This window comes from Excalfactoria chinensis, chromosome 1 (assembly GCF_039878825.1).
Source record: "Excalfactoria chinensis isolate bCotChi1 chromosome 1, bCotChi1.hap2, whole genome shotgun sequence".
NCBI lineage: Eukaryota > Metazoa > Chordata > Aves > Galliformes > Phasianidae > Excalfactoria > Excalfactoria chinensis.
Window position 1 is genome coordinate 171,221,444 of NC_092825.1, and position 25,765 is coordinate 171,247,208.

General features: G+C 41.7%; 1 protein-coding gene across 1 annotated transcript; it reads left to right on the forward strand.

Annotated features, from left to right (window-relative positions):
- The first annotated feature begins 12,608 nt into the window (after positions 1-12,608).
- Positions 12,609-25,617, forward strand: ANGPTL5 (angiopoietin like 5). The gene is made up of 8 exons (XM_072326748.1): positions 12,609-12,707; positions 14,533-14,680; positions 15,617-15,720; positions 16,277-16,370; positions 17,668-17,768; positions 23,526-23,646; positions 24,733-24,918; positions 25,298-25,617. Exons 1-8 carry the CDS (start codon positions 12,609-12,611, stop codon positions 25,615-25,617), a joined length of 1,173 nt encoding a protein of 390 aa, XP_072182849.1.
- Positions 25,618-25,765: the final 148 nt, after the last annotated feature.

Below are 25,765 nucleotides of genomic sequence, written 5' to 3' on the forward strand. Positions count from 1 at the left end.
TGGCCTGGAAAGCAAAGCAGTTGAAGACAAGCATCACCACAAAGCTTACCTCTTATGGACACAAGCTTGATGAAGCTACGTGGAATTTTCATTCCTGCTAACAAAAGCATCAGCTTTTGCTGACAAAATTATATTGGCTCCTTGAGTGAAATCTACCCTCCAGCAGCAACCTCATTGGCACAGTGCCCGCACAGACAAACTAGTGCATAAATCCATAACTTATCAAATTCAACCTCTACAAAGTCTGCCATACAGGGATCACTACAACAGAGCTGCTCTGTAACTCAGGCTATTTTATTTATGCTTTCCCAGTTTTGTGGACCAATTATTGCCTTTCATTAATAGAAAGTGATGACAGAAGATGCCCTTCTATGAAATCAGAAAAGCGCTGTGAAGAGATTCCATGCAGCTACTCAAACCTGAAACTGCGTATTTGCTTTTCTGATACCGTGGCTATAATTACAAATGCACTTTAACATTCGTCCCCATATCATGAGGGGAACAAGAGGTTGCAATATATGATCTTCCTTTCTTTGACACTACAGTTCCAATCCAGCAGGGACACCCAGAGCAGGGTGCCCATGGCCACATCCTGGCAACACTGGAAGATCTCCAAGGAGGAAACCCCACAGCCTGTGGGCAGCCTGTGCCAGTGCTCCATCACCTGCACGGCACAGCAGTGCTCCTGGTGGTCAGATACAATCATATTAAAAATGTTTCCTTTGTGAACCTCTTTTCAGCAAGGTGGACTGATTTGCCTTAAAGCACGGCATGAGGCCCGAACTGCAGTTATCCAACAACAGACCAAATCTGCAGAGAAATACAAGCGTCAAAGACACAACAATTTGGTTAAGGTTTCTCAGGAGCTTTAATTGTTCATACACTCCAGAAGTTTAAGCAATGGAACCAGAATTTACTGTCAACTTACAGTATTCTGATATTTCACTGATGGTGAAAACAGAAATCTGCACTATTGAAACTCTTTATCCTGACTGAAAATATAGGAAAATCACAATAGAAGAAACAGACTTGCTTATCCGAGGAAGTATTTCAAAAACATTCTTCTACATCTCCTTAATTTTTCCAGAGGTTGCTCACGAAGGCCTTTGGTTGAACTGTGACTGTTAAATTCAGATGTGGGAAATTCTACAACTTCGCTCCTGGAATAACTCCAGAGTATAACTGCAAAAAGGAATGAGTAAACTCTGACTGAGTCTCACTATTTTTCTAAAGGGTTCTGGAATATGACATAGCTGCACTCTTCCACATTCCTTATAACTGGAATGTATAAAAGATTCTTGCTCCACACAGCTGGAGATGGGCAAGGCCAGCTGCTGATGGAGGAGGTCTTTCTCACCGCTACCCATCATGATCTCTACTTGGCTTGGAGTAAGACATCAGGCAGAAAAAGTATCTTACTTTAACTGGAAGGAAATGTGTTAGAGATATTCTATGAAGCCGGCATCATTAATTTCTTGACCTCAGAGAATGTAAATTGGGAAAGCCAGGTGCATTATGTAAAATAATTCTACAAATGCATAGTGGCATCTTACAGAAAAGCGCTTTAAAGAAACGTTTGCTCATCCACCAGCCTTGAGCCACCAGCTGAGGTTCACATCACAGATGTAACAGTGGCAAAAGAGCGTGGCTTTAAGATGAGGAGTTACCACAAGAATTTCCTGACCCAATTCTTTTAACCTGTTTTTTTTTCCTGTACTATTAACAACACGGTGGTGCAGCAATTTCTGTAACGTCTGCCCAAATGTTTATAGCAAATGTGGAATATGAAACTTAAAAGATTTAGCAGTTCTGCATTTACAGACATGACGTGGAAGGTATTTTCATGCCAAAACCAGTATAACCAGATGGTGAAACTATTTCCTTGTTAATTTTACTAACTTATCTTCACAGTGAAGTGATGGATACTACATCTGCAGGTGGACTGAGTGCTTATTACTACCTAAATGCTTATTACTACACAGTGCACATGGAATGCTATGAAATGAACTGTTTGATGCTGAGCTGATATTCATTAGGATGCAGTTATTCATTGTCATAGCTCCTTTGCAAATCAGTGCACTTTAATTTTAAAATTGATGTAGATGGCTATGCATACACTTGATGAATACAGCAACATCAAGAAAAGGGTAAAATGGGATGTTACACTCTAAATCTCAAGTTTACTTACCAGGACCATAGGAACATGGAGTAATTGTATTCCCTCATCTCCTCCAATTATCATATGCTGAATAAGGGCAGCCCAAAATTGCTCTAAGGGCTTCAGAAAGACCAACCTTAAGGGCTCACAGAAAGCTGTCCTCCACAATGCCCTAATGGTTCACAGCAAACTTGACCACACTGTCCAGCAATTTGTTCCACTCCAGATCATATTTACTAGCAAAAAGGAAACACACCTCATGCAAAGCTAAGATTTTTGCTGTTGTTAGCAAAATTCACATCTTAAGGGACTAAACAGGTCTAACTGTTACAGAAAAATAATTATTATTCTGGAATATTCCTATACGAAGAAAGCCTCAATAACAGTTATAATAGTTTATATTTTTATTTGTAGTCATATTTTCTCCTCCTTCTCCTGATGTTATGCTTACTCTTCCGTTGTTCTTCTGGGTCCCAATACTGGTGGTTGCATTCTGATGGTCTTGGGGTGTTACAGTGAGTTGTCAGCACCTGGAATCCCTTCTTTAGAAGCAGTGAGATGTTCATATTAATGTTTTCTTCTTCCTCACCTTGGGACCCACTTGGAGTCATTTTTATGTTTCCTACCACACTTTTACACCTTTGCTCTTCTTTAACAGATCCACAGCTTCACGGTCCATCCAGATATTTCACACAGGGTGCCTTTAACATAAATCACATGCTACTCTGTTGTTCTCTCTGTTACCTCTGCAGCCAGTTCTGTCAGATCCAGGTCTGCACCTCCTTAACAGACTAGTGCTGAGCTGTCTATAGCTGTGGGGTCTCCAGTGCCAGATGTGCGTGCTGCCTCTTATCATCAGTGCTTGCACTCCTCTATGCCACAGCTTGTGCCTCCAGTTCTCGAGACCTCTGCTCTTGTGCCAGGCCTGGATTACTCTACATCGATATGTTAGTCACAAATATTCCATTGTATGTAGGATTACGACCCGTAACTGCTACCTGTATAAAACCACTATCATACAATAAAAGGATAAATAACAGCAAATCAGCCACTGGCACCCGATCGAATTAGAGAAATTGCTGTTACTGCTAAAGCAAGGGAAACAAAGGTGAGGGCAGGTTAAGAAAAGTTCAGCAGAGAAAAGACAGTCCAGGGCTGTGGCTGGCAACCAGCAGTGGCAGTTCTGGCTTAGAGGTCTGTGTGCTTACAGTCACCCCTGCTTTCTGAACTTTCATTCTAATGTAGAAAGCAGTAATGAGTTTGTAATACTTTTCCATCTCCATTTACCAAGTGCTAACATCTTTCTCCAGTCTCTGGCACTACCCTGCTTTTCGTCCTCTCCCAAAGAAAGTTGCTGATGAATAATTTAAACAATCAATGATAATCAGCCAGTAGGTGGAGCACAAAGCTTGTGCATATGTTTTTTATTTTTATTTTTCTTGAATAAAGAAGAAGCAGTGAGTAGATACTGAAAACTGATACAGACTTGGAAAATATTTCCTTCCCCAGTTACAACAGATGGATTAGCTGTTCAGATGTCAAGGTAATGCAAAACACTCACCCAGGGCAGCTGACTGTAAAGTTTCAAAATGCACGCAGACAACCACAGGAGATTTTGTGTTTCCTGAACCTACCATCTACCTGCAACCAGCAACGTCATGGTGAAACTGGATACACGTTTAGCACTGAGCAGTAACAGCAGGACGGCTGCACTTCCAGCAGGGTGACAGCTGGCGTTTAAAATGCACTGAGGTATATGGACACAAAATGTGATACTCTGTTCACTTATACCAAGTATGTGCTTAGGCAGTGGCTCATATTTCATAGAATCATAGAATCATTAAGGTTGGAAAAGGCCTCCAAGGTCATCCAGTCTAACTGCCCACCTACCACCAGTACTCACTAAGCCATGTCCCTAAGCACTGCATCTGCTGTTAAACATCTCCAGGAACAGTGACCCCACCACCTCCCTGGGCAGCCCGTTCCAGTGCTGCACCACTCCTTCAGAGAAGAAATTCTTCCTAATATCCAGCCTGAACCTCCCCTAGCACAACTTGAGGCCATTTCCTCTCGTCTTATCACTAGATATATGGGAGAAGAGGCTGACCACCACCCCTCCATAAACTGCTTTCAGGTAGTTGTAGAAAGCAATAAAGTGTCCCCTGAGTCTTCACTTCTCCAGACTAAATTTCCCTCAGCTGCTCCTCATAAGACTTGTGCTCCAGACCCTTCAGGAGTTTTGTTTCCCTTCTCTCTGAACACGCTCCAGGGCCTCAGTGTCTTTCTTGAAGTGAGGGGCCCAAAGCTGGACACAGTATGCAAGATGTGGCCTTGCCAGAGCAGATTACAGGGAACAACGACCTCCCCGGTGCTACTGGCTGCACTGTTGCTGATACAAGCCAGGATGCCATTGGCCGTCTTGGCCACCTGGGCATGCTGCTAGCTCATGTTCACCAAGCACCAACCCACACTCTTAGATCTTTTCCTCCAAATATATTTCCAGACACTCTGCCCCAAGCCAGCAGCTCTGCCTGGGGTTGTTGTGACCACAGTGCAGGCCTCAACACTTAGTCTTGCTGAACTTCATCTCACTGGCCTCAACCCACTGATCCAGCCTGCCCACATCCCTCTCTCTGTAAGGCTTACCTACTCAGACAGATCAGCACTTCCCCCCAGCTTGGTGTTATCCACAAACTTACTGAGGATACACACAATGCTCTCATCCAAATCATCAATACAGATATTAAACAGGATGGGCCCCAGTATCCACCCATTGGGAGCACTATTTGTGACCAGTCACCAGCTGGATTTAATTCCATCACCACTCTCTGAGCTTGGCCATCCAGCCACTTTTTTACCCAGCACAGACTGTGCCAAGAGCCAAGCCACAGGCTGCCAGCTTCTCCAGGGAAAGACTGTGGGAGATGGTGTCAAAGTCTTCGCTGACGTCTAGACAGACTACGTCAATACCTCTGCCTCATCCACCATGTGAGTCACCTGGCCACAGAAGGAGATCCAGCTGGTCATGCAGGACCTGACTTCCATAAACCCATGCTGGCTAGGCCTGATCATCCAGCTGTCCCACGCGTGTAGTGATCTCACTCAGTATGATCTGTTCCATAACCTTCCCTAGCACCATGGTCAGGCTGAAAGGCCTGTCATTCCCCAGATTCTCCTTTACAGATAAGGATCACATTAGTAAGCCTCCAAGCCTCTGGGACCTCTATGATTGACCAGGACTGCTGACAGATGGTGGAAAGTAGCTTGGCAATCATGTTCACCAGCTCAGCATCCTCAGGTAGATTTCATCTGGCCCCACGGACTTCTGACAGTCCGCGTGGAGTAGCAGGTCTCTAACTGTCTCCACCTATATCTTGGGGGGTTTATTCTGCTCCCACCATATTTCAGTAATGGCAACCAAGTCATAGTTTGCCTGTCACATAATGGCTTCCAACTCCTGCTTGTTGCCCATGCTGTGTGCATTTGTGTAGAGGCACTTGAGCTGAGCCATCAGCCTCGCACCCAAACCTGCACTGTCCCACCAGGCTCATCTCTAGCAAGCCTCCTTTCCTCTCTTTCCCCTTTCATACCTAGCTTAATTTGTAGGATGCTCTTATTTAAACAGTATCTGTCACCTGCTGCCCCATAGTATATTTAACTCTTAACTGATCCTGAAATTGCAACTTCATGTATTAGTGAGACAATTAGTGAGACAATAATGGAACAATCTTATTGTTACTCAGGAAACTTGTGTAAAGGTAATCTAGCTAATTCATAATAACAGTGCTGCTGTTAATACAAATTCAAGAATTTCGTTCAGGATGCAAAGAAACTGATGCTATCAGGCAGGATATGAACACAGATTCCTTTAAGCCTTCACCTTGAAGAAGATCTCTGACTATTGTTATTGAGATTTTGCTTTCCAAAACAATACCTAATTTTTTGTATGGAAGTGAACTTTGTTTTTCACTAATACAGTAACTAACTGAGAACGTCTTATCAGAATTTGAGCATTTTTAGTGTTGAAGCTGTTGCGTTTTAGAGGTATTGACAACAGGTCAATAGATTGAAAACAAAAGTTCAGTCTGCGTCCTCTCTGCATATGGACTTCTCATTAGCTTAAAAAGTGCATAAAACAAGGTTGAGAACAGAGCAAAGGTTCTGCTCTATCATCCCTGGGTCTGTTAAAGGAAATTCACTGCTCTTACTTTTCAAGACAGTCTCTGTAAATTTAAGGCTGACCTCATGCTCAACCAACTTGGCAAGCTTCTATGAAGAAATGACTGGCTTTGGAGATAAGGGGATTGCAATGGATATTGTCTACCTAGTAAGACAATAAGTCTAGTAAGGTAGACAGTAAGACTTTAGATACTGTCTCCCATTATATTCTTGTAGAGAAGCTGTTGAAATATGAGCTGGATGTGCAGACAGAAGGCTGGGTTGAAAACTGTCAGAATGGTCAAGGGCAGAGGATGGTTACCAGTGGCACAAAGTCCAGTTGGAGGAAACTAACCTCTTTTTCCTAGGGGTCAGTACTGGGTCCAGACCTGTTCAACATCTTGACAAATGATCTGGTTGATGGAGAAAAGTGTACTCAAAGCAAGGTTGCAAATGACACTAACCTGGAAGGAGTGGCTGATATGCCAGAGGGTCCTGCTGCCATCCAGAAGGATCTCAGCAGGCTGGAGAAATGGGCTAACAGAAATCTCATGAAGTTCAATAAGAAGTACAGAGTCCTGCACCTGTGAACAACCCCAGGCACAAGTATATGCTGGGTTGCACCATGCTGAAAAGGAGAATAGCAGAAAACGTCCTGTGGGTCCTGCTGAACACTAAACTGAACGTGAGCCAGAAATGCTTCTCTGCAGCAAAGAACCCTAACAGTGTAGCATTAGACAGAGTACTGCCAGCAGTGTGAAGGAGGTGATCCTTCCCCTCTACTTGGCATTAGTGAGGTCACACCTGCAGTGAAGTGCTGGACTCTGCAGTACACGAGAGACATGGACCTACTGCAGAGAGTTCAGCGGAGTGCCTCCAGGATGATGAGGGGACTAGGGTACCTCTCCTGTGAGGAGAGGCTGAGTGAGTAGGGCCTGTTCAGCCTGTAGATGAGGAGTCTCTGTGGGATTACATCAATGTGCAGTAATACCTGAAGGGAGGGTGCAGAGAGAAAGAGCCAGACTCTTTTTGGTGGTGTCCAGTGCCAGGACAAGAGACAGTGGTCACATAATGGAACACAACAGGGTCCATCTGAACACCAGCATCACTTCTGTGCTGTGCAGGTGACGGAGCACTGGCACAGGCTGCCCAGAGAGACTGTGGAGTCTGCTCCTTGGAGACCTTCCAAGGGCACCTGGATGTGCTCCTGAGCACCCTGCTTCTGAGGCAACCTGAGCAGGGGTTGGACTAGATGGCCTCCAGTGCCCTCTTCCAACCTCAGCCATTCTGCATGAAGGTTAGAAGTGGCAATAAGACTGCAGGATTTCACAGTGTACCCATTTATGTTGCATATGTTGAAAGAAAAAAAATATTGAAAGGAAATCCCAGTTTTGAGAACATAAGGTAGCAGTGCCAAGAATAACTTCTGATGCTTGCCTATAAGCATATAAGCCCTGTCAGAGCATATTTAAGCTGCTGCCAGGTGAGAACTCAAAGCTTAAGGAAGTCGCACAGTCTTTGAGTCATCACAGCTAGCACCTTTACAACATGCTACAAAGATAGTTCTTGGCTCATGAGCAGATTTGAGACATAGTCTGATGGCTGAACCATTAGAAGACAAATCACTTCCTACCTGCGTAACTTTCAGGAAAAAAAAATATTCAATCTCAATGAACTTTTAATTTCCAAATTTCTTTTCACTCTGTACACAATGGCTCTTGGTTCTGAATGTGACAACTATCTTATTTACATTTAGCAGAACACCTGTCCTCACAGATTTCCATCTGAACCACTTATGATGCTTATTCTCAATTATCACAATTGAAAACAGTGTTCTAATTTTTTAACTGGCTCACCTGGGTAACTTGGATTTATACTGTGTAATAGTGTAATACTCCCAAGGCCATAATGAAATTAACATGGAAATGTATTCATGTATCAACATGTGTTACTTTAGCTATTCCAGTCTGTCAAAAATATGCAGGTTGTCTGCTGTTTGCTTTTCCATCAGCAAATAATATTTCAAGACCAGTAATATGATAAATAGTGTTCAACTGAGATGTGTAGTGTTACAGTGCTGCCGTACCATAAAACTAAAGAAGATATCTCATCTTTCAGCTGAGGCTTGGTATATTATATGCAAAGGCTGCAGGTCTTTAATCACTCCTGAGTGATACTTCCTCTTCCCTTTTTCTTTTTGCTCCATAATGTGTGCTGACAGCACAGTATGTCAATCATCTGTGGAGCTAAAACAGCAGTATAAATACTGTCTGCTGCCTCTAATGACTTATCAACTTATCATCCCATCATCCAGTTTCAATAAATAAATGTTGCACAACAATCACCTGATGCAGAACTACTGGGGGAAGGGTGCTTCAGGGAGTTAACAATGGGCAGAAGCTGGTTGGAGGCTGAGGGCTTCTTCTGAAAAGACTTCAGTAGGAGCCCATCGGTCTGCATGGTATACAGAGCCACTCTCCTGCACATGAATGCAGGATCTGAATGCTAGGGAAAAGCCTACTGCTTATATCACTGCACTCAAACTGGGGGTCACTATTTTTCATGACTTTGTGTTTTCGTGTATGAGGAAATGCTGGATATTCAAAGCTGTTTCAAATATCAATACACAATAGCTTGATTACAAACATACTTCTTTGCTAGAGAGGCTTAGCACTGCGTTTACTGGGAGGTGGGATCACCAAGCCCAGACACAGGGGAGGCTGTGCACTGTCACTCCACGTGCTCAGAAGCGCACACACTTCAGCAAGCAGTGACCACTGCCTGCCCGCCGACTGCTGCTGGGTGTCTGAATTCATTTGTTACAAACACTGAAGCTAACACAAGTGGAAGAGTAACACAAATGCAGGTCAGAGCAACAACGCGTGGATGTGGCCCAACAAGCAGCAGCTCAGAATACTGTTCCCTTATCATTTATTTTAGGTTTAGTGAATTTTTTAAGCCTCGGTTCAGTTCCTCTGGGAAAAGCAGTGAGGCTGCTTAGCAGATTGAACGTTCATGTTGCAGAAACACACTGACCTGTCTCAAACCTGACTCGGCTTTCTCTAACCTCCCACAGAACAGCCCTTGTTACTCACTTCCTTCTTCTGTTTGTCTCCACCAAGTACTTCCGCGCTCTGCTCCGACACAGCCTTTGGTCTTCTTTCAGTGCCCAGCGTTCCTCTTCTAAGTCCCATCCCAAGGTTAATGCTAGAGCTCTGTCCCTGGCGCTGTGTTAAGGACAGTGCTGGCCGTGTCTCAGCAGCTCATGACAGATGCAGAAGCTGCTGGATGGACCTTCATGTACCTTTGTGAGCAAAGGGCAAACTTTATCCCATCACATTCAAGACACTGATAGACTGTTTGGTTAATTACACAACAGTTGCTCCCAGAAATACGTATTATGGCCATAACTCATTCACTGTTCATCTGGGAAAATAAATTAAATTTAAAAAGTATCTACATTTTACTGTTTACAGTAAATTTAACACATCACAGGATCATGAATTGGATGGGACCCCTGAAGGCCATCTGGTCCAGCTCCGCTGTGGTGAACACCTACAGCTCCATCAGGTTCTCAGAGCCCCGGCCGGCCTGACCTGAAGTGTTTGCATGGACGGAGCACCACCGCCTCTCTGGGCACCCCCATCAAAAACACTTTTCTTCTATCCAGAAGAAACAAAAAGGGGTGCCAATGCCGGCTGCCACACTGCCGCCCCGCGCCCCCGGCCCCACACGACCCCACCCCCGCCCTTTGGCGAGGAGCTGGCGGCCATTCCCGGGCAGGCTGTGCCTGAGGGCGGCCCTACCGCCGCTCGCGGAAGGATACGCGCCCGGATCCGCGTCCGCTCCGCGTCCCGCCGGGCTCTGGAGGTGCCGCCGCCACAGCGCCGCGCCGTCCGTCCCGCCGGGTTCCACGCAGCGGCCCGGCACTGCCGGACGGGGCACGGCGCGCTCCTGTGGCCGCACCGCCGCCATCGTAGCAACGGGAGACGCCGCTTCCTTCGCAACGGGGCGGGGCGGCGGAGAGCGGCCGATGGGACGGCCGAGGGGAGGCGGTTTGCCCGGAGCCGCCTCGGTTGGGCTTCGGAGCGGCGCGGGTGCGCGGCGGGCGCTGGGGGAACGTCGGGGAAAGGCGTGGAATGAACTGGATCGGCTAAATCTGTATGTTACAAGTTCTGCCGTATTAAGACGTGGAACAGCGTGGTTTGTTGTCCAGGCGGAGCTGTGCGTATCGCCTTGGGACGCGGCCGCACCCGCTGAGCTGTCCGGGCCGTGGCGATTTCCATGGGCAGCCTGTCCCAGTGCTACTATTACCATAATAAACTAAATCTCCTAACTAAGATTAATCTCCTAAGTCTAAATCTCCTCTCTTAGTTTGAAACCATTTCCCTTTGTCCCATCATCCCTGATGAAGTGTCTGTCCCCTTCTTTCTTACAGCCCCCCTTTAGATACTGAAAGGCTGCTCTCAGTTCTCCCCAGAGCCTTCTTCAGGCTGAACAGCCCCAGTGCTCAGCCTGTAAAGGATACTGTAAAAGATTTCACTGAGGAAAGAGTCATGCAAATGGGACTAAATGACTCCTGTAAAACAGCTACCAAATATGAGCTTATGTCGTGCTTAGAAAGAATTTAAACTTCTTAGTCCTAATGTAAATTTTGATCTTAGCCAGGAAAACTCGTAACTGAATTGTAGTCATCTTCTGGAATTCGGTATTAAGAATGGTCTTTAAATCTTTCTTTTCTCTCTTTTCTAACACCTTTTCCTCTTTGTTCTTCTTCACAGCCCCACTCTGTAGCCTCCCCTAGGTCATTAGCTGCTTTTCTTGGTGAATAAGCTGAGCACCATGTACTGCAGAGCTGGATGGTTATTCTAGGGCAGCAAACAGCTCGATCTCAAGTGGTTACAAAATGGAAGATCCCACTCTGGCAGCTGATTTGGAAGAAGTTTCATAACTTTTAATGTGAGCTGGAGACTGATATTCCAGTAAAGGATAAAGATCAACTTTTAAATCTTTGTGGGACAGACTGAATTTATTACTAATCTGATCTGAAGGCTGGAGCACAGCTATGCTGCTGCAGAAACATTTTTCTGTCCTCCTTGTTCCAGGGGGGATTAATCTGCTAATGCCCTTTAGCTTTCTTCCAAGCTTCGGTTTAACTGTGTAGGGGAGGAGTTCAGCCAAGGTTCTGCCCATTGTAACCATTCCTTCCTGCAATTTCCTACTTCTGTGTATAGGAAGAGGAGTGAAAACTGTTTGTTCCTCCTTAGTGTCACATATAGACAGCAAAGAAAACCTTTTCACCTTCACTCCCTGAGACTGTAGCGTGGATCGTAACCTGTATCTTTGTAAGCAAGCATCAACTGGTGCACTGGTAATATTCCAGAATCCTTATCTTGGAAAGCTATAAAGTATTCCAGAACAGGTTAAACATTTGATTACATTAGATCCTGACTAACAGAAGTTGTTAAAAATGTCACAGAGAACTTCCATGTGAATGTTCCCTTCTGAGGAAGGGGCCAGTTAAAGGCACTGACTGCCCTGTAGCTACTAATTTTGAAACAAAGCATTGCTTTAAAAGAACTGAAATAATATGTGGATTTAACACTGAATTTATCCCCCACTTGCAACTGCTTTTAAATCTCACTGTAGTAAAGGCAATTTCCAGTGTATGCCAGGTTCAGACAGGGGTGGATGTGAACACAGCACTGAGACCAATGTAGGACGTTGGCTGTCCTAGTTTAAGGCGACACTCAAGAGTTTGTTCTGAAAGTAATTCAGACATGACATATCCCAGAGGTGTGAAGCAAACTGAGGTTTGGACATAAGCTAGAATTGCTTTCACAGCCAAATCTCGTGTTCTGCCACCCCACCAATGAGAACACCTTCAGTTTAATGATAAAAGCCTTTTAAAAAGTTGAAAATTGATACCTCTTTCTTTTTTTTTTTTTTTCTTTCAGTGAGCCTAAATCACTCACTACCAAACACAAATACCAGTGCTCAAAACCAGCGTGTAAGAATCTGCCATGCTTTTACCACAGTGCAGAGATATGTTTGGCGTGTCACGTGCCGCTAATGAGCAGGAAGTGCTCGCAGGTGACAAGCAGTGCGAGTAGATAAATCTACTGTGCAACAGGGCTGTGTTTTATTTAGCTCAGGCATCAAAGGAGGGATGTGTTGGCTGCTCTTTGTGCTGTACACATTCCCAAATAGTTAGCTCAGCACTTAGTAGCGTACAATTCTTTCCACAGAAATGTGAATCCCGTCAAAACATTTGCATTGCTGCAAGTAAAAGATGAACCGCTTTGGGGTAACTTCATTAATTTCTCTTAGTGTTCTTTTGTTGGGCTGGGGAGAAACTCTTACAAGTGATGTCAAGCCTTGTTCATCTAAGGTAAGACTTTCAGTTACTTTGCTGAGATAATAAATGGAACTGAATAATTTCTTTGAAAAGTGACAGAAATAGCCTGCTTTATTCAGGGAAGGTATGAAAATATGGAAGAATTCGGTATTTTCAGAGAGAGAAGAGAGTGCATTGAAACTGTAGGAGTTCAGTACAACAGGAAAACATTTTTTGTTTTAACATGTTTTATCAGAGTTCAGATGCTGGGCTGTATTTTTATGGTCATCTGCATCTCTGCAAAGACACAGTAACTGCTGTTATAGGCACAGTCTAACCTGTGACATGAATTCCCGAGGTCTGATTTAATTGCCTGTTTCATTTTGCCTTTAAAATGAATTAATATTGATTAAAGTATTTTCTTAATGTTACTTAATTGAGCAGCTGGTGAGTAGCTGTGATAAAGCCCAGAGCAACACTTGGCTTCCAGTGGTCTATTTACAAATTTCAATTGATCTTTCTATAACTGTTACTGTTCTTTTCTTCCTTTATTTAGTGCTTGTTTCAATATCAAAGAAACACGTTGTTTTCGTTCTGTAGCATTTATTTCTTTCTAGACACAAAATGCAATCAAATCAATAATTGAGAAACTTATTTTTTTCCTCAATCTCCCTGTTAAGAGTTTAATGGAATCCTTATATTTTCAATTTTAAAAAGCAGATACCAGGAAAAACCTGTTCAGAGCTCTGTCAGTGTAGTGCCAAAAGCAGAAAGAGAAATCTGAAGCTGGAAAGGAGAGCAAGTAGCTCATTTGGTCAAGTCTGAGTTTTCTTTTTAATTAGAATCTTTAAGTTTCCAAGCTCCTATTTACATCTGAAAGTGCAGTATGTGAGCATGCATCAGCAATTGCTGAGATTGTGGAATTAATGAACAAAGACTTAAATGAGATTTTTCAAGGATTATTTCAGCATTTCTTTAAGCAATGGATCTGAGACAGCCCTGTATTTTATGGCACCATGGAAGAAAAAATGTTCAGTATGAAAGTATTATTTTGAAGTAATATTTCTGGGTGCAGTAGTACGAAACTAGGATTACTAATGCTTTTATTATAACTGTTTCAGACAGTTGTATCCATGCAAATAGTGTCTCTTTAAGCTTTCCCCAACAAGAACACCTTAAATATTTTTTGTATGCTGGATTTGTCTGTAAATCTGTTTGAGGCTACTTGTGTGCCTGGATTCATAACTTCAGGAATTGTTTCCACAAACAAACTCTTAAGTTCTGAATTTGGAGACTTTGTAGAGTGAAAGGGTTTTTGTAACATGTGCTACATCCCAAAGCCTTCTCCTTTCCAGGGGAAATAACTTTGTGGGCATTTGAGATGTCTGTTGGGTGTGGCAAGTCTTAAAATGCGACCTTCTTGAATGCAAGCATTTGGAAGTTTTGGCCTGCAGATCACTCAGAGTATTTTATTAGAAACTGTGGTGTATTATAAAAATGTATGGAGGTTACACGCCCAGAGATGTGGTGGATGACACTCAAGGTCAGGCTGGCTGGGGCTCTGAGCAACCTGATGGAGCTGTAGGTGTCCCGGTTCATTGCAGGGAAGTTGAACTAGGTGACCTTTAAGGGTCTCTTCCAGCTCAAATAATTCTATAATGATTCTCTCTACTTTTGACACCCTTGCAAGGCATGGCTAAGTAGAAGATGATGCCTAGTAAGCCTTGACCTCAGCTCTGTCAAGTATTGCTATAAAGCTTTTAAGAAAGCAGGTTTTAAAGGAAGAACTGTGGATTAATCAGTTTCATTTTGGCAGACTGAGCAATCTAACATATGCTTGTGATCAATTTATTTCCCCCTCCATTGTCTGGTACAACAGGGCACAAGGAATGTTGGAGCTGTGGAGGAACCACTCAAGGCAGAAGAGAAAAATAGATCTGCAGATATTTCAAAACAAAAAGAACAATGCCTTGTGCCATGTGATGTTCAAGCTAAAATTTTACGAGGGGAAAAACAGTATATGTGCAGTATGTATTCATACAGAATACTCTCAACAACAAGCTACGCAATGCCGTGCTATGCATTCCTCTGCTACGCTATGCTGTGCTGTGCTAATTTATTTTTTAACCTTCTTGAGCACATGTGGCAGACTTTGACCGAGCTGCCCGCTCTGAATGCTGTTCAGATTTGAGATGCTGTGTGCAGCTGGGACAGTGAAGTTAATCATGCTACTTTCTCTTTATAATTGCTTCTGGGAACAGGCTAATCCAGGCAGTAGCTCACCCCACCTGTCTGTGTTATCCTCTGAATATCTGTAGCTCTCTCCATTAGAGAGAGAGGCTTGAGTGTCTGTTCCTTATTTAAACACTGTACCTAAGAGTCTGAAATTAAGTGGGAAGAAACCTGTATTTGAGCTTGCCTTTTGTACACACATACGCAGGATGTATCCTCTGTTCATCACCTGGAAAAACTAACCAGCAGCTGATATTATCCAGCCTCAGAAAAAATGTGTCAAAATTCTTGTCTTTCCCATATGATTTTCAATATGTATTATTGATTACATGGCAAGTTTAGTTTCTATATTTTTAGCATCAGAGCAAGATAAGGAACCCAAGTAAATAGCACAGTGAATAGGCAAAATGCAGAATGGCAGGAAACCTTGCGTTTTTATCCTTTTTTCAGATGTATTTAAATTTCTGTGTTATCCATTAACTGGTTATCCCAGTAGCTGAAGGTTAAGATGGAATTCATCAAATCTTATGGTTTGTGAGGCTGAAGTTCTTAGCATCTTTGAGTTTAATCTTTGGTCTCTGTACTTTGCTTTCACTTTTAGGTACCTTAGATACTTTAAGGTTAAACACTTTTAATATTCACTTAGATATCATAAATAGGTGTGTCATTATTTGATCGAGACTACTTGTAAGTTTGGGCTAACAAGGTGAATGAACATATTTCTTTTAAAGGAAATTTGCAGAGCTCTCTTGTTGAATATGCAAGAAGCACAAAAAAACTGGTGAGAAACATGATGGATGATCAACAGTCTTCCTTGGATTACCTTTCTAATCAGGTACTTTTTTCTTTATCATGAACATTTTTAATTATTATTTAGCACTATGATTATTGTCTAACTGAGGAAAATGAATTATTTACTTTGTCATTAGCACGGTAGCATTAGAGTCTCTGTTGTATTGACTTCAGGAGGGATGTCTTGTATCCTGGCTAAAGTGTGAGACCCAGGGAGCAATTGGGACCACCTGGTGCATAGCTGAGTGGCACATGTAAACTGTAGGGCAAGTGGCTGTATGCAACCCTGTTGTACTTGTGCGCATGACATTATATTATCATTAACTGGCAGTAGTTCATAAACACCGTGCTCACTCAATGCAGATAAAAAGCTTTAATCAAATTGAAGGACTTTCCTCAAATTAATTGGAGTTGTGCCTAAAAGTGACTTTGGATGCAGAAAGTAAAAAATTTGACAGATTCACATAATGAAGTTACAAATCACTAACATATCTCAAAAATGACCTTCAGATTACGTTTACTAGGACTCAAAAAAAACATCCTTAGAATATAAAATACTTCACTGCAATCTGCTTTAAGATATTTATTTAAACTTTCAGGTGAATGAACTAATGAACAGAGTTCTTCTTTTGAATGCAGAAGTTTTAAGAAAGCATTTGGATCCACTTCCTTACAAAGCAGTTCAATCCCATGGTAAATATTTTTACACGTTTAATCTTAAGCTTTTTTTTTTATCTTTGAGAGTATCTTAACAAAGAACAAATTATAGGTAAGCAATTATAACATGTACAATACTTATTCTGTGTTAGTATGCACACATAAGATTTGAAAAAATAGTGAACTATGTAAGAATCTCGTTGGACTGTTCATATTCTTTACAGTTCCCAGCCCAACTACAGGAAATATTATCTTTCTCAGTCCTACCAGCCTTAGGAACTTGAGTCTAACACACACTTAGCTTAACACTAAGCAAGAAACTTTATATATCTATACATACTATGATATAAAAACTTTTATGAGTACAAATAGAAGCATTTGCAGGAATTTCCCTGGGTAATGTGTGTTTGTACTCAGTACAAATGTTAACCAAATAAAATCTATGATATAAGAACTGCATATATGTAGGCTGCTTTGAAAGTAATGCTTCCTATGAAAACTATGACAAATACAAAGGGCACAGTGACACTATTTGATAGTGTAAATTCTTAGCTGGCAAAACACTATTTTTCAGTGTAGTCACTATCAGCCAACTCGTGCAGATGAGCTGATCAGGACACTCTTCACGGTGTGAAAGCTGTGCATGGCTGTCTGGAACACGTTACTGTCACCAGTGCTGAAATGCACCATACACCACTTCACTATGCTTACATCCACCGTTTGCTTTCCATAAATGTTATTGGATGCCATTTTTTTTCACACAGAGAAATTCAGTTCCACGCCTTTGCTTCATGTGCACTTCCATGTCAGACAGTATTTGTTAAGCTGCTCCTCTGCTGCCATCTGTCGCACAGCAACAAAATGTAATGGAATATTGGTGGGAAGGTTCAACCTCTACTGCCGTACACCAACATCCGCCTCTGATGTTGTGTGCTAACAGAATAAAATAGGAGGCATTAGTTTTGGAGCAACCATCATATAATCTTTACTTTCTGTATCATATCAGTTGAGATCAGAATGACTTTCAATAAAATGCAATTTATTCTTCTTTCCAAGCTCAGTGGATCTCAGAGAATTATCATTCCATAGAATCATAGAATGGTTTAGGTTGGAAGGGCCTTAAAGGTCATCTACTTCCAGTTCCCCCAAGGTGAGGGTAAATAAAATAAATCCCTGAAAATGCATATTTTAAATTCGCACAACAAGAGATTCTATTTCAGATCATTCACGAGTTCCCAGCAGAATTTGTATTTCTCCTCTTAAGCTGTATTTGTGCTCTTTTTTTTCAAAATATGTTTTGTTAATAAGCTTCATCAAATACTTTATTCTCCAGGGTTGGATTGCACTGATATTAAAGATACCGTTGGTTCAGTTTCAAAAACTCCAAGTGGTCTGTACATTATCCACCCAGAAGGATCAAATTATGCTTTTGAGGTAACAAATTTATCTCTCATTATAGCTAAAATTTGCTTGAGAATATCCACTTAGAATATATTTAATAACACATCTTCCATGATAGTTTGCCAACTGATGAATAAGAAGTGTATTAAATCATCCAAATGTGCCTGCCTTTGCTACAGTTTTGAAGGAAAAAGATCAGTTTCTACACTGAAATTTAGACTCTGATATAAAATCTCATAATTCGTTTTCATTTGTAGTGAAAAATGTACCAAAGAGGAAAACTGAAGAAACTCTCCAGCTCTGCTTTTGGTCACTGAGAACTGCTGTTCTCTTCTGTATGAGAGATGGAAAATGAAAAGACAAAAGACTGACCTATTTGGTTTCTAAATTATTCTGCTGGGGAAGTGAAAAGGGTTGCCTTCTGTTGGGGGGTGATGCTGCTGGTAACTTTGTAAATGTAAATGTGGGTGCAGATGTACATCTATTTGAGGAAGAAGTGCTTAGCTTTTGTCTGAGAGCTGTTACTACTCAGCTGTAGGGCAGAGAGCATCTAAACCTTCTTATTCTGTCTGTGGGACATGGGCAGTTAGGATTAAAAAAAAAGAAAAAAAAAGAAGAAAGAATGAAACTAATTATCATAGAGTCATAGAATGGTTTGGGTTGGAAGGGACCTTTAAGATCACCTAATTCCAACCCCTGCACTATAAGCAGGGATACCTCCCTCTAGACCAGGTTGCTCAAAACACCATCCAGCCTGTCCTTGAATGCTTCCAGGGAGGGGACATCCACAACTTCTATGAGCAACCTGTTCCAGTTTCTCACCACCCTCACAGTAAAGAATTTCCTGCTAATAGCTAGTCTAAATCCACCCTCTTCTAGTTTAAATGCATTTCCCCTCATCCTGTCTCTACATGCTCTTTTAAAATGTCCCTCCTCAGCTTTCCTGTAGATCCCCTTCAGGTCCTGGAAGACTGTTATGAGGTCCCTCCAGAGCTCTCAGACCGTCCTTGTAGGAGAGGTGCTCCAGCCCTCTGATCATCTTTGTGGCCCTTCCTTGGACCTGCTCCATTGGAGCTCCATGTCCTTATTGTGTTGAGGGCTCCAGAACTGGACATAGTACTCCAGGTGGGGTCTCATGAGAGCAGAGCAGAGGGGCAGAATCACCCCCTTTCGCCTGCTGATCACGCTTCTCTTGATGCAACCCAGGATACATTTGGCCTTCTGTGTTGTGAGTGTACATTACTGGATCACGTTGAGTCTTTCATCAGCTGACACCCCCAAATCCTTCTCCTCAGGGCTGTTCTCAAGCCCTTCTCTGCCCAACATGTATCTGTGCTTGGACTGCCCTGACCAAGTGAGGGACCTTGCACTTGGCATTGTTGAACTTCATGAGGTTGGCATAGGCCCACTTCTAAAGCCTGTCCAGATCTTTCTGGATATCATCTGTTCTCTCTAGAGTGCCAACTGCACCATTCAGCTCGGTGTCATCTGCAAACTTGCTGAGGGTACACTCGATCCCACTGTCCATGTTGCCTACAAAGATGTTAAGTAACACCAGTCCCAGCACTGATCCCTGAGGAACACCTCTTGTCTTGATCTCCATTTGGACACTGAGCTGCTGACCACAGCTCTCTGAGTGCGACCGTCCAGCCACTTCCTTATCCAGTGAGTCCAAATCTATTCTTCTCCAATTTGGCAGCCAGGATGTCATGTAGGACAGTGTCAGACACCTTGCACAAGTCCAGGTAGGCCATGTGTCAGTTGCTTTTCCTTTCTCCACTGATGCTGTAACTCCATCATAAAAGGACACCAAGTTTGTCAGGCATGACTTGCCCTTAGGGAAGTTGCGTTCGTTAACACAAGTCACCTCATCTTTATTTTCCATGTGCCTCAGTAGGATCTTCAGGAGGATCTGCTCCATGATCTTGCCAGGAACACAGTGATACTGATTGGCCTGTAGTTCCCTGGATGTTCTTTCTTTCCTTTCTTGTTAATGGGGGTTATATTTCCCCTTTTCCTTTCAGGGGGGACTTCACCACTGTGACCTTTCTAATATGATGTATAGCAGCTTGGCATCTTCATCTGCCAGTTACTTCAGAACCTGTAGATGGATCTTGTGAAGTACAGCAGTCATATTTCCTGCCACCAGATCCATGCAAAAATTAGGAAAACCTTTTTTTCTATGCTTATTTCCATTGCTGTCTGTCCATAAGAACTTCCTCAAGAAGAAAACAGATAGATATGTCACGGACTGATAAGGGTGAAGATGGATATGGCGCTGAGAAACTTTTATTTTGCAGTACATGCTGGGGTTATTACTTTTTGGAGGAAAAAAATGTAGAGTTTTAGCCAGCAAGTAAATAGCAAAATGTAATGGCTACTTTTATAAGTCCTCCTTTATGTATAACAAAGGAAGAGTGAATCCCTTTATCTCTGGCCAATTGGAACCTTATAAAATGCTATAAAAAAAAGAGCTCAGTATAGTTATGAAAAGGCTTCAGAAGTACGCTGGGATCTCAAAAGTAAAAATAGATTCTGGTTCTGCAGAGTCCTGGTAGAAAATCCTGTTGTTCACTCTGTGCAATGCAGTAAGTTCGAGGAAAAAAAAGAGTCTGTAACTCATCATCACATTCTTTCCAGGTAAAAGAAAGGCAGAGACAGATAGAACTTTTCACAGAGAACTCATAGGTATAGCATGAGGAAAATGCCGCCTGCCTCACTCCCAGCTCATCTGCAGCACAAAATGCGCTTGTTTCAGAACTTCTCTTGGATTGAGGAGGATCCCATTGAGGAAATATTCATGTCTCACCCCAATTACTTTTACTAGAGACGGCATGACTTCATCTATGTGAGAAAATGCAAAACGGTAAATCTCCCTTAACTTCAGAAGTATTTTTGACACTTGTCCACGTTTGAAATTGCTGCCAGTGTCCAGAAGAACTGAGAATCGGTTATGTGAATGGAAAGGTTCCTTAAGGGGAACGAGAAACAAAAACTGTAATAATTGGATTTGAACCACAAGGTAACTATAAATAATAAGAAATCCTTGCACTCCTAAAATGAATGTCTCATTTCTTGTCTGGTAGATGTTACACAGAACTGAAAAGATAGTGCCAAAAAGTACTCAGGGAAAAATATCTAAAGGATGTGTGTTCCCTCCAGAGTGTTATTTTAGGGGAAACTGTTTAATGCAATTTTTTCCATGTGTTGAAGTGTAAAAAAATTACCACAGAAATGATGGATGAACAAAAATAAATTGAGACACTGAAATAAATTGAAATGCATGCAAGAGGCTGATAGCCAAGTGTTTGGAAAAGCCTGAAGACTGGCAAAATAAAACGAAATTACAAAAAGGCAGAAAATCGTAGTATGAGAATTAAAAACAGAAAACAGAGCCATAAGAAGAACTCATTCAAAGGAGGACCTTTTCAACAGTGAAGGAATCAGCTGCCCCTAAAATGTCTCTGGAACTATAACAAAATGTCCCTGGAATGGTTTGCATAAAGATATCAGATAGATGAAGAAAACTATTTTTAATACCTCTCATGATCCCGTGTCTTCATGTTTGAACCTTCACATTTTCAAAAGTGAGCATAGATTTTGGAGAGTTCATTTGAACTGACTCAAAACTGGATTCCAGGACCTCTGAGCACATCCAGTTTCAGCATGAGCTTCAGGTTCCCAAATGGGCTTTTGTGTCAGCTTTCATATGTGAGGCAATTAAAAGCAGTGCTCACTTTCTGATACATTGTTATATATTTAGATCAGTGGGTTGGGGAAACGGAGTGGCTGTTTGGAATTCAGTTCCTGTACACACTAAGGGAAAAGTACTCAGGAGAAGCCCCCACATGCTCATTTAGCACTGTCGTGCCCCTGGTACCTTGCACAATTTGAGACACAGAGCAAGTAGTAAAGTGGGTTGCAGGGCTTTAAGAAAGGAAACAACTGCATCATTTACAGCATATAAAAATGAGGAAATACAGCAGTGTCTGTTTTTGTGTACCTATTTCATATTCCTACATAGTTGGTGTACGTTTGGTGCCATATGTAAGTAACATGCTGATGACCTCTCATGTAGATCCAAATCTTATTCTTCTGAGTATTATCACCACTCCACTGGCTCAGAGCTTGATGTTGTGACTGAGTGGGCTCCTCTTTGTATTTCTGGCTAGTCAGTAGCAAAGCATGTCATCATTTCAAGGCGGTGTCTGAGTCAGCAGGGTTACTTTTAATGCATTTTAGATATTTGCAATCTAAATACCCATTTTGGAGTCATGGGTATTTCATTTTATTACAGTTCCACTCTTCTTGGGTGACTGAAATAAAAGCGTGACTATCTGAGGAGAAAAGCCCATCATTTTCCAGATGCACTTGCATGCACATGACTCTTACTATTATTCCTTCAGAGTTTGAGTTGCAAGAATCGCTCCCTCAATTAATGAGGATCAAAAATTGCCCCAGCTGCATTAATTAGATCATGCCAAAGCTCTGCACTGCTGCTTCCTGTGCTTCATAAAGAAGATGTTATGTCACAGAAGTTCTTAGTATGAGGTTGGGGTATTCCTCCAAAGAAAAAAACTTTGATTTTGACAAAGGTACCAGAGTTGTACATCCAATGGAGGAGCAGCATGTAAAACTCAGGCTGCTGCTTGGGTGATGGTAATGTCTAAATGTGCAGTGCACACCTTTCTACATCAGGATGCTGAGAATTTCTGATTTTTATTACAGCTGGCCAAGCACTGGCACTGCAGAAACACTTGAAAAATACCCAGAGTGACCTGGATGCATTCCATTTAATGTCAGACACTTAACTGATATCCCAAGAATGCAGCCAAGGGTCTGAGGGCCCTTTTTCTACAGACAGTGCAGGTAACTTCTGCAGAGGGTGATTTAGATCTTACTTTTCCAGAGTCACATGTGAATGCACATTTCTCTCTATGAGGGGGATTACAAGGCAGACAAGGACAATTTAATGCTGAACTTAGGGTGGTCAGTTATGTGTCTTACATTAAATGGGCTGAGGAGAAAACATGCCGTGCAATATTATACTCTATGGGAGAGCAGAGAGCAGCTGAAATGTTATTGTTTGACGTACTAATGGGCACAAATCTTAGTGATCTCATAAATCAAAGAATCTGAGAGCTGATCCTGTGCATTCAGTGGGACTGCTCAGTTGCAGATTGCTAACTGATCATATTGAGACTTCCCCGGACTGAGGCCCCCTTTTATGTGAAGTTTTCCACTGCTCCAGCATGAATCATTGTATACTATGTTACCACTAGCACTTCTTCCATTCCCTCACCTGTATTAAATGCTGTGCATTTCTCAGGTATCACAAACTATTTCTGAAGAAGGTATGATGGTGGAAGAGAATACAGAAGAAGTTTTGACTCTTTGCTTTGCTGAAATAAACATATATTCACTATTAGTGCCCCCCATCTGTGTTTCTTGCAGGATTAATGCATGCTATCCTATGTTGCTTCCACTTCATGCTAATATTAATACAAAGTAAAATTTAGTAGAGGACATCATTTATTTTCAATGTGAAGAGGCATTTGCACACAACAGTTTATACTGGTTAAGGTGGTCTCCAAATCAAACAGCCTCCACAGAACATGGAAAAAAATAATGCAGTTTGTTTGCTTAATTTTCTCCAAGCTATTTCTTAAAATGCTGGATGGAAAGGTACGTTGTTTGGCAAGAGCATAAACAATCCACTTTTATGTCATTTGAAAAGCTATATATTACAGATGCATTGGGATTGCTTAATTGTACCTACGTCTATTTTAGGTATTATGTGACATGGATTTTCGAGGAGGTGGATGGACTGTGCTTCAGAAAAGAACTGATGGAATCATTACATTCCAGAGAACATGGTCTGAATATCTGGATGGATTTGGTGATCTTTCTGGTACGAGTTTTAAATACTCTTAAGCCCGCTTTGGACCCAACCTTCCTGCTGTATTTTTGAAAGCTACATTCCCACTACCTTGTATTGCAGTTTTGGTAGGATGTGAAGTTCTTGCTTCTTAGAAAGTATTTTGTTTCATACTCAGATAATTTGTTGCTTCCCAAAACTATTGTCTAACCTTCTCAACAGTGACCATTGCCCTACTGGAGTCCTTCACCGCTGCCCATCTTCTTCTCACAAGAAGAGTTTAAAGTGATGCAATATTTTACTCCTGAAATTATGCATCAGTTGCATTTCTCTGTGGCTTTTTTTTGGTTTGTTTGTTACTGTTATTTGTGTGTTTGTCGAGATCTAAGAAAGACTGGGTTGGTTTTAATCATGCTTGCAAAATATTTCCCTGAAGCAAAGAACAGTCAGTAATATTTCAGCACCGGGAGTGGCCAGAAAGACACTGGAAATGTTTCAGTAGGTAACACCAACACAACAGCAGAGTTACGTTTTTTTTTTTTTTACTGACAACTTTAATCCATCAGGTCTAAAAGCAGCAGCTGCTTTTTCAGTTGTTCATCTGGAATAGAAATATAACTCAAACTTTTCAAATTTACAAACAACTGCAGGTCATACAGGGCAACATTTCATGGGAAAAGTGTGAGGAAGCAAATCTCTACAATTAGATTTGAGGTTTGTTGTATTTTGTTCCATCTCACATAACACTGACCTTTGTCATCTCTCAGTATCGTCTGTAGGAGCACCACTGAATTCTGGTTAGTTCAGTGGATATTCGGCACATCTAGTTTTTGTGGCCTTACAAGGTGTGTTAGAGACAGACACTTGAAAGTGGTTGTGTGTAAAATGCTCTGAAAATTTCATGAAGAAAAAAGATGGTGCACACCTGTGAGTTCTTTCCATTGGTCTTCCTGGTAAAGTAAAGAGACAACTCTGTACTTCTGTCAGTCTTCCAAAGGAATATATGTCTATCAGATACTGTTACTACATGTAGGTCAGCAAGGAAAGCAGGAAAACTAGAAAGCCTTATACTTTCTGTTTCTAGGTGTTTATTGAATGCACACTGTGTCTTTGCTTTAGGGGAATTCTGGATTGGATTAAGGAAGATTTTTTACATAGTAAACCAAAAAGCAACCACTTTCAGTCTTTATGTGGATTTGGAATCAGAAAACGACAAGCATGCTTATGCATCGTATGATGCATTTTGGATAGAGGATGAAGCGTGTTCTTTTAAAATTCATTTGGGACGTTATTCAGGAAATGCAGGTAAGAGCTCCCTTTCTTAATGTGTTTAATGATACCTACTCACTCTCTTTTTTTAATGTAATTAAAAGATTAGTACTTGCGGTAAGTGTCTTTGAGGACAGAAATCTTTACCTTCATAGTCAGCAACACTAAAAGCACTAAAGCAACAAGAGGGTAAAGATGTCCCATCATTGCTTCCATACTTCTGAGTATTTTATACCTTATCTTCCTATGTCTCCAGCACACACCAGTGCAGTGCTGCCTTGAACTGCTTTTGAATAAATCCATTTCATTAATAATTTCAGAGGAAATGTTTGTGAGTTACAAAGTATTTGAAAAAATGTTCTATTTCTCACAAGTAGCTCCTTTATCATCATTCTGTTCCATCTCCTGTAATTAGGTGATGCATTCAGAGGATACAGGAAAGAAGATAATCAGAATTCAATGCCTTTCAGCACATTTGATGTCGACAATGATGGATGTAGGCCAATGTGCACTTTTAAAGAACAGCCTGTAAAGAGCTGCAGTAACTTCAGCGATAACACGGGATGGTGGTTCAACCAGTGTGGCCTTGCAAATCTTAATGGCATTCATCGTTACACAGGTAGATTTCTTGCAACTGGGATTCGCTGGGATACATGGACAGTGAACAATAAGCCAGTAAAAATTAAATCAGTCTCAATGAAGATTCGGAGGAACTATGATCCATATTTCCATTGACCTATGGAAATAGAAATGTATCTATTCTTGCTGTTACATGGGATAATGTATCAAAGCAACATTAACATCTTTCATTTTCATTTAAACAGTTCAGTCTTAAAACTTTATTAAACATTTCCATAGTACGGTTACTCATTTTTGTTATGAA

Bases quoted from the DNA above. Each gene is read 5' to 3' on its own strand.
- ANGPTL5 (XM_072326748.1), top strand. From the start codon at position 12,609: ATGAACCGCTTTGGGGTAACTTCATTAATTTCTCTTAGTGTTCTTTTG. The intron at 12,708-14,532 runs GTAAGACTTTCA...CTGGTACAACAG, and splicing joins TCAAGCCTTGTTCATCTAAG to GGCACAAGGAATGTTGGAGC. The intron at 16,371-17,667 runs GTAAATATTTTT...TTTATTCTCCAG, and splicing joins CAAAGCAGTTCAATCCCATG to GGTTGGATTGCACTGATATT.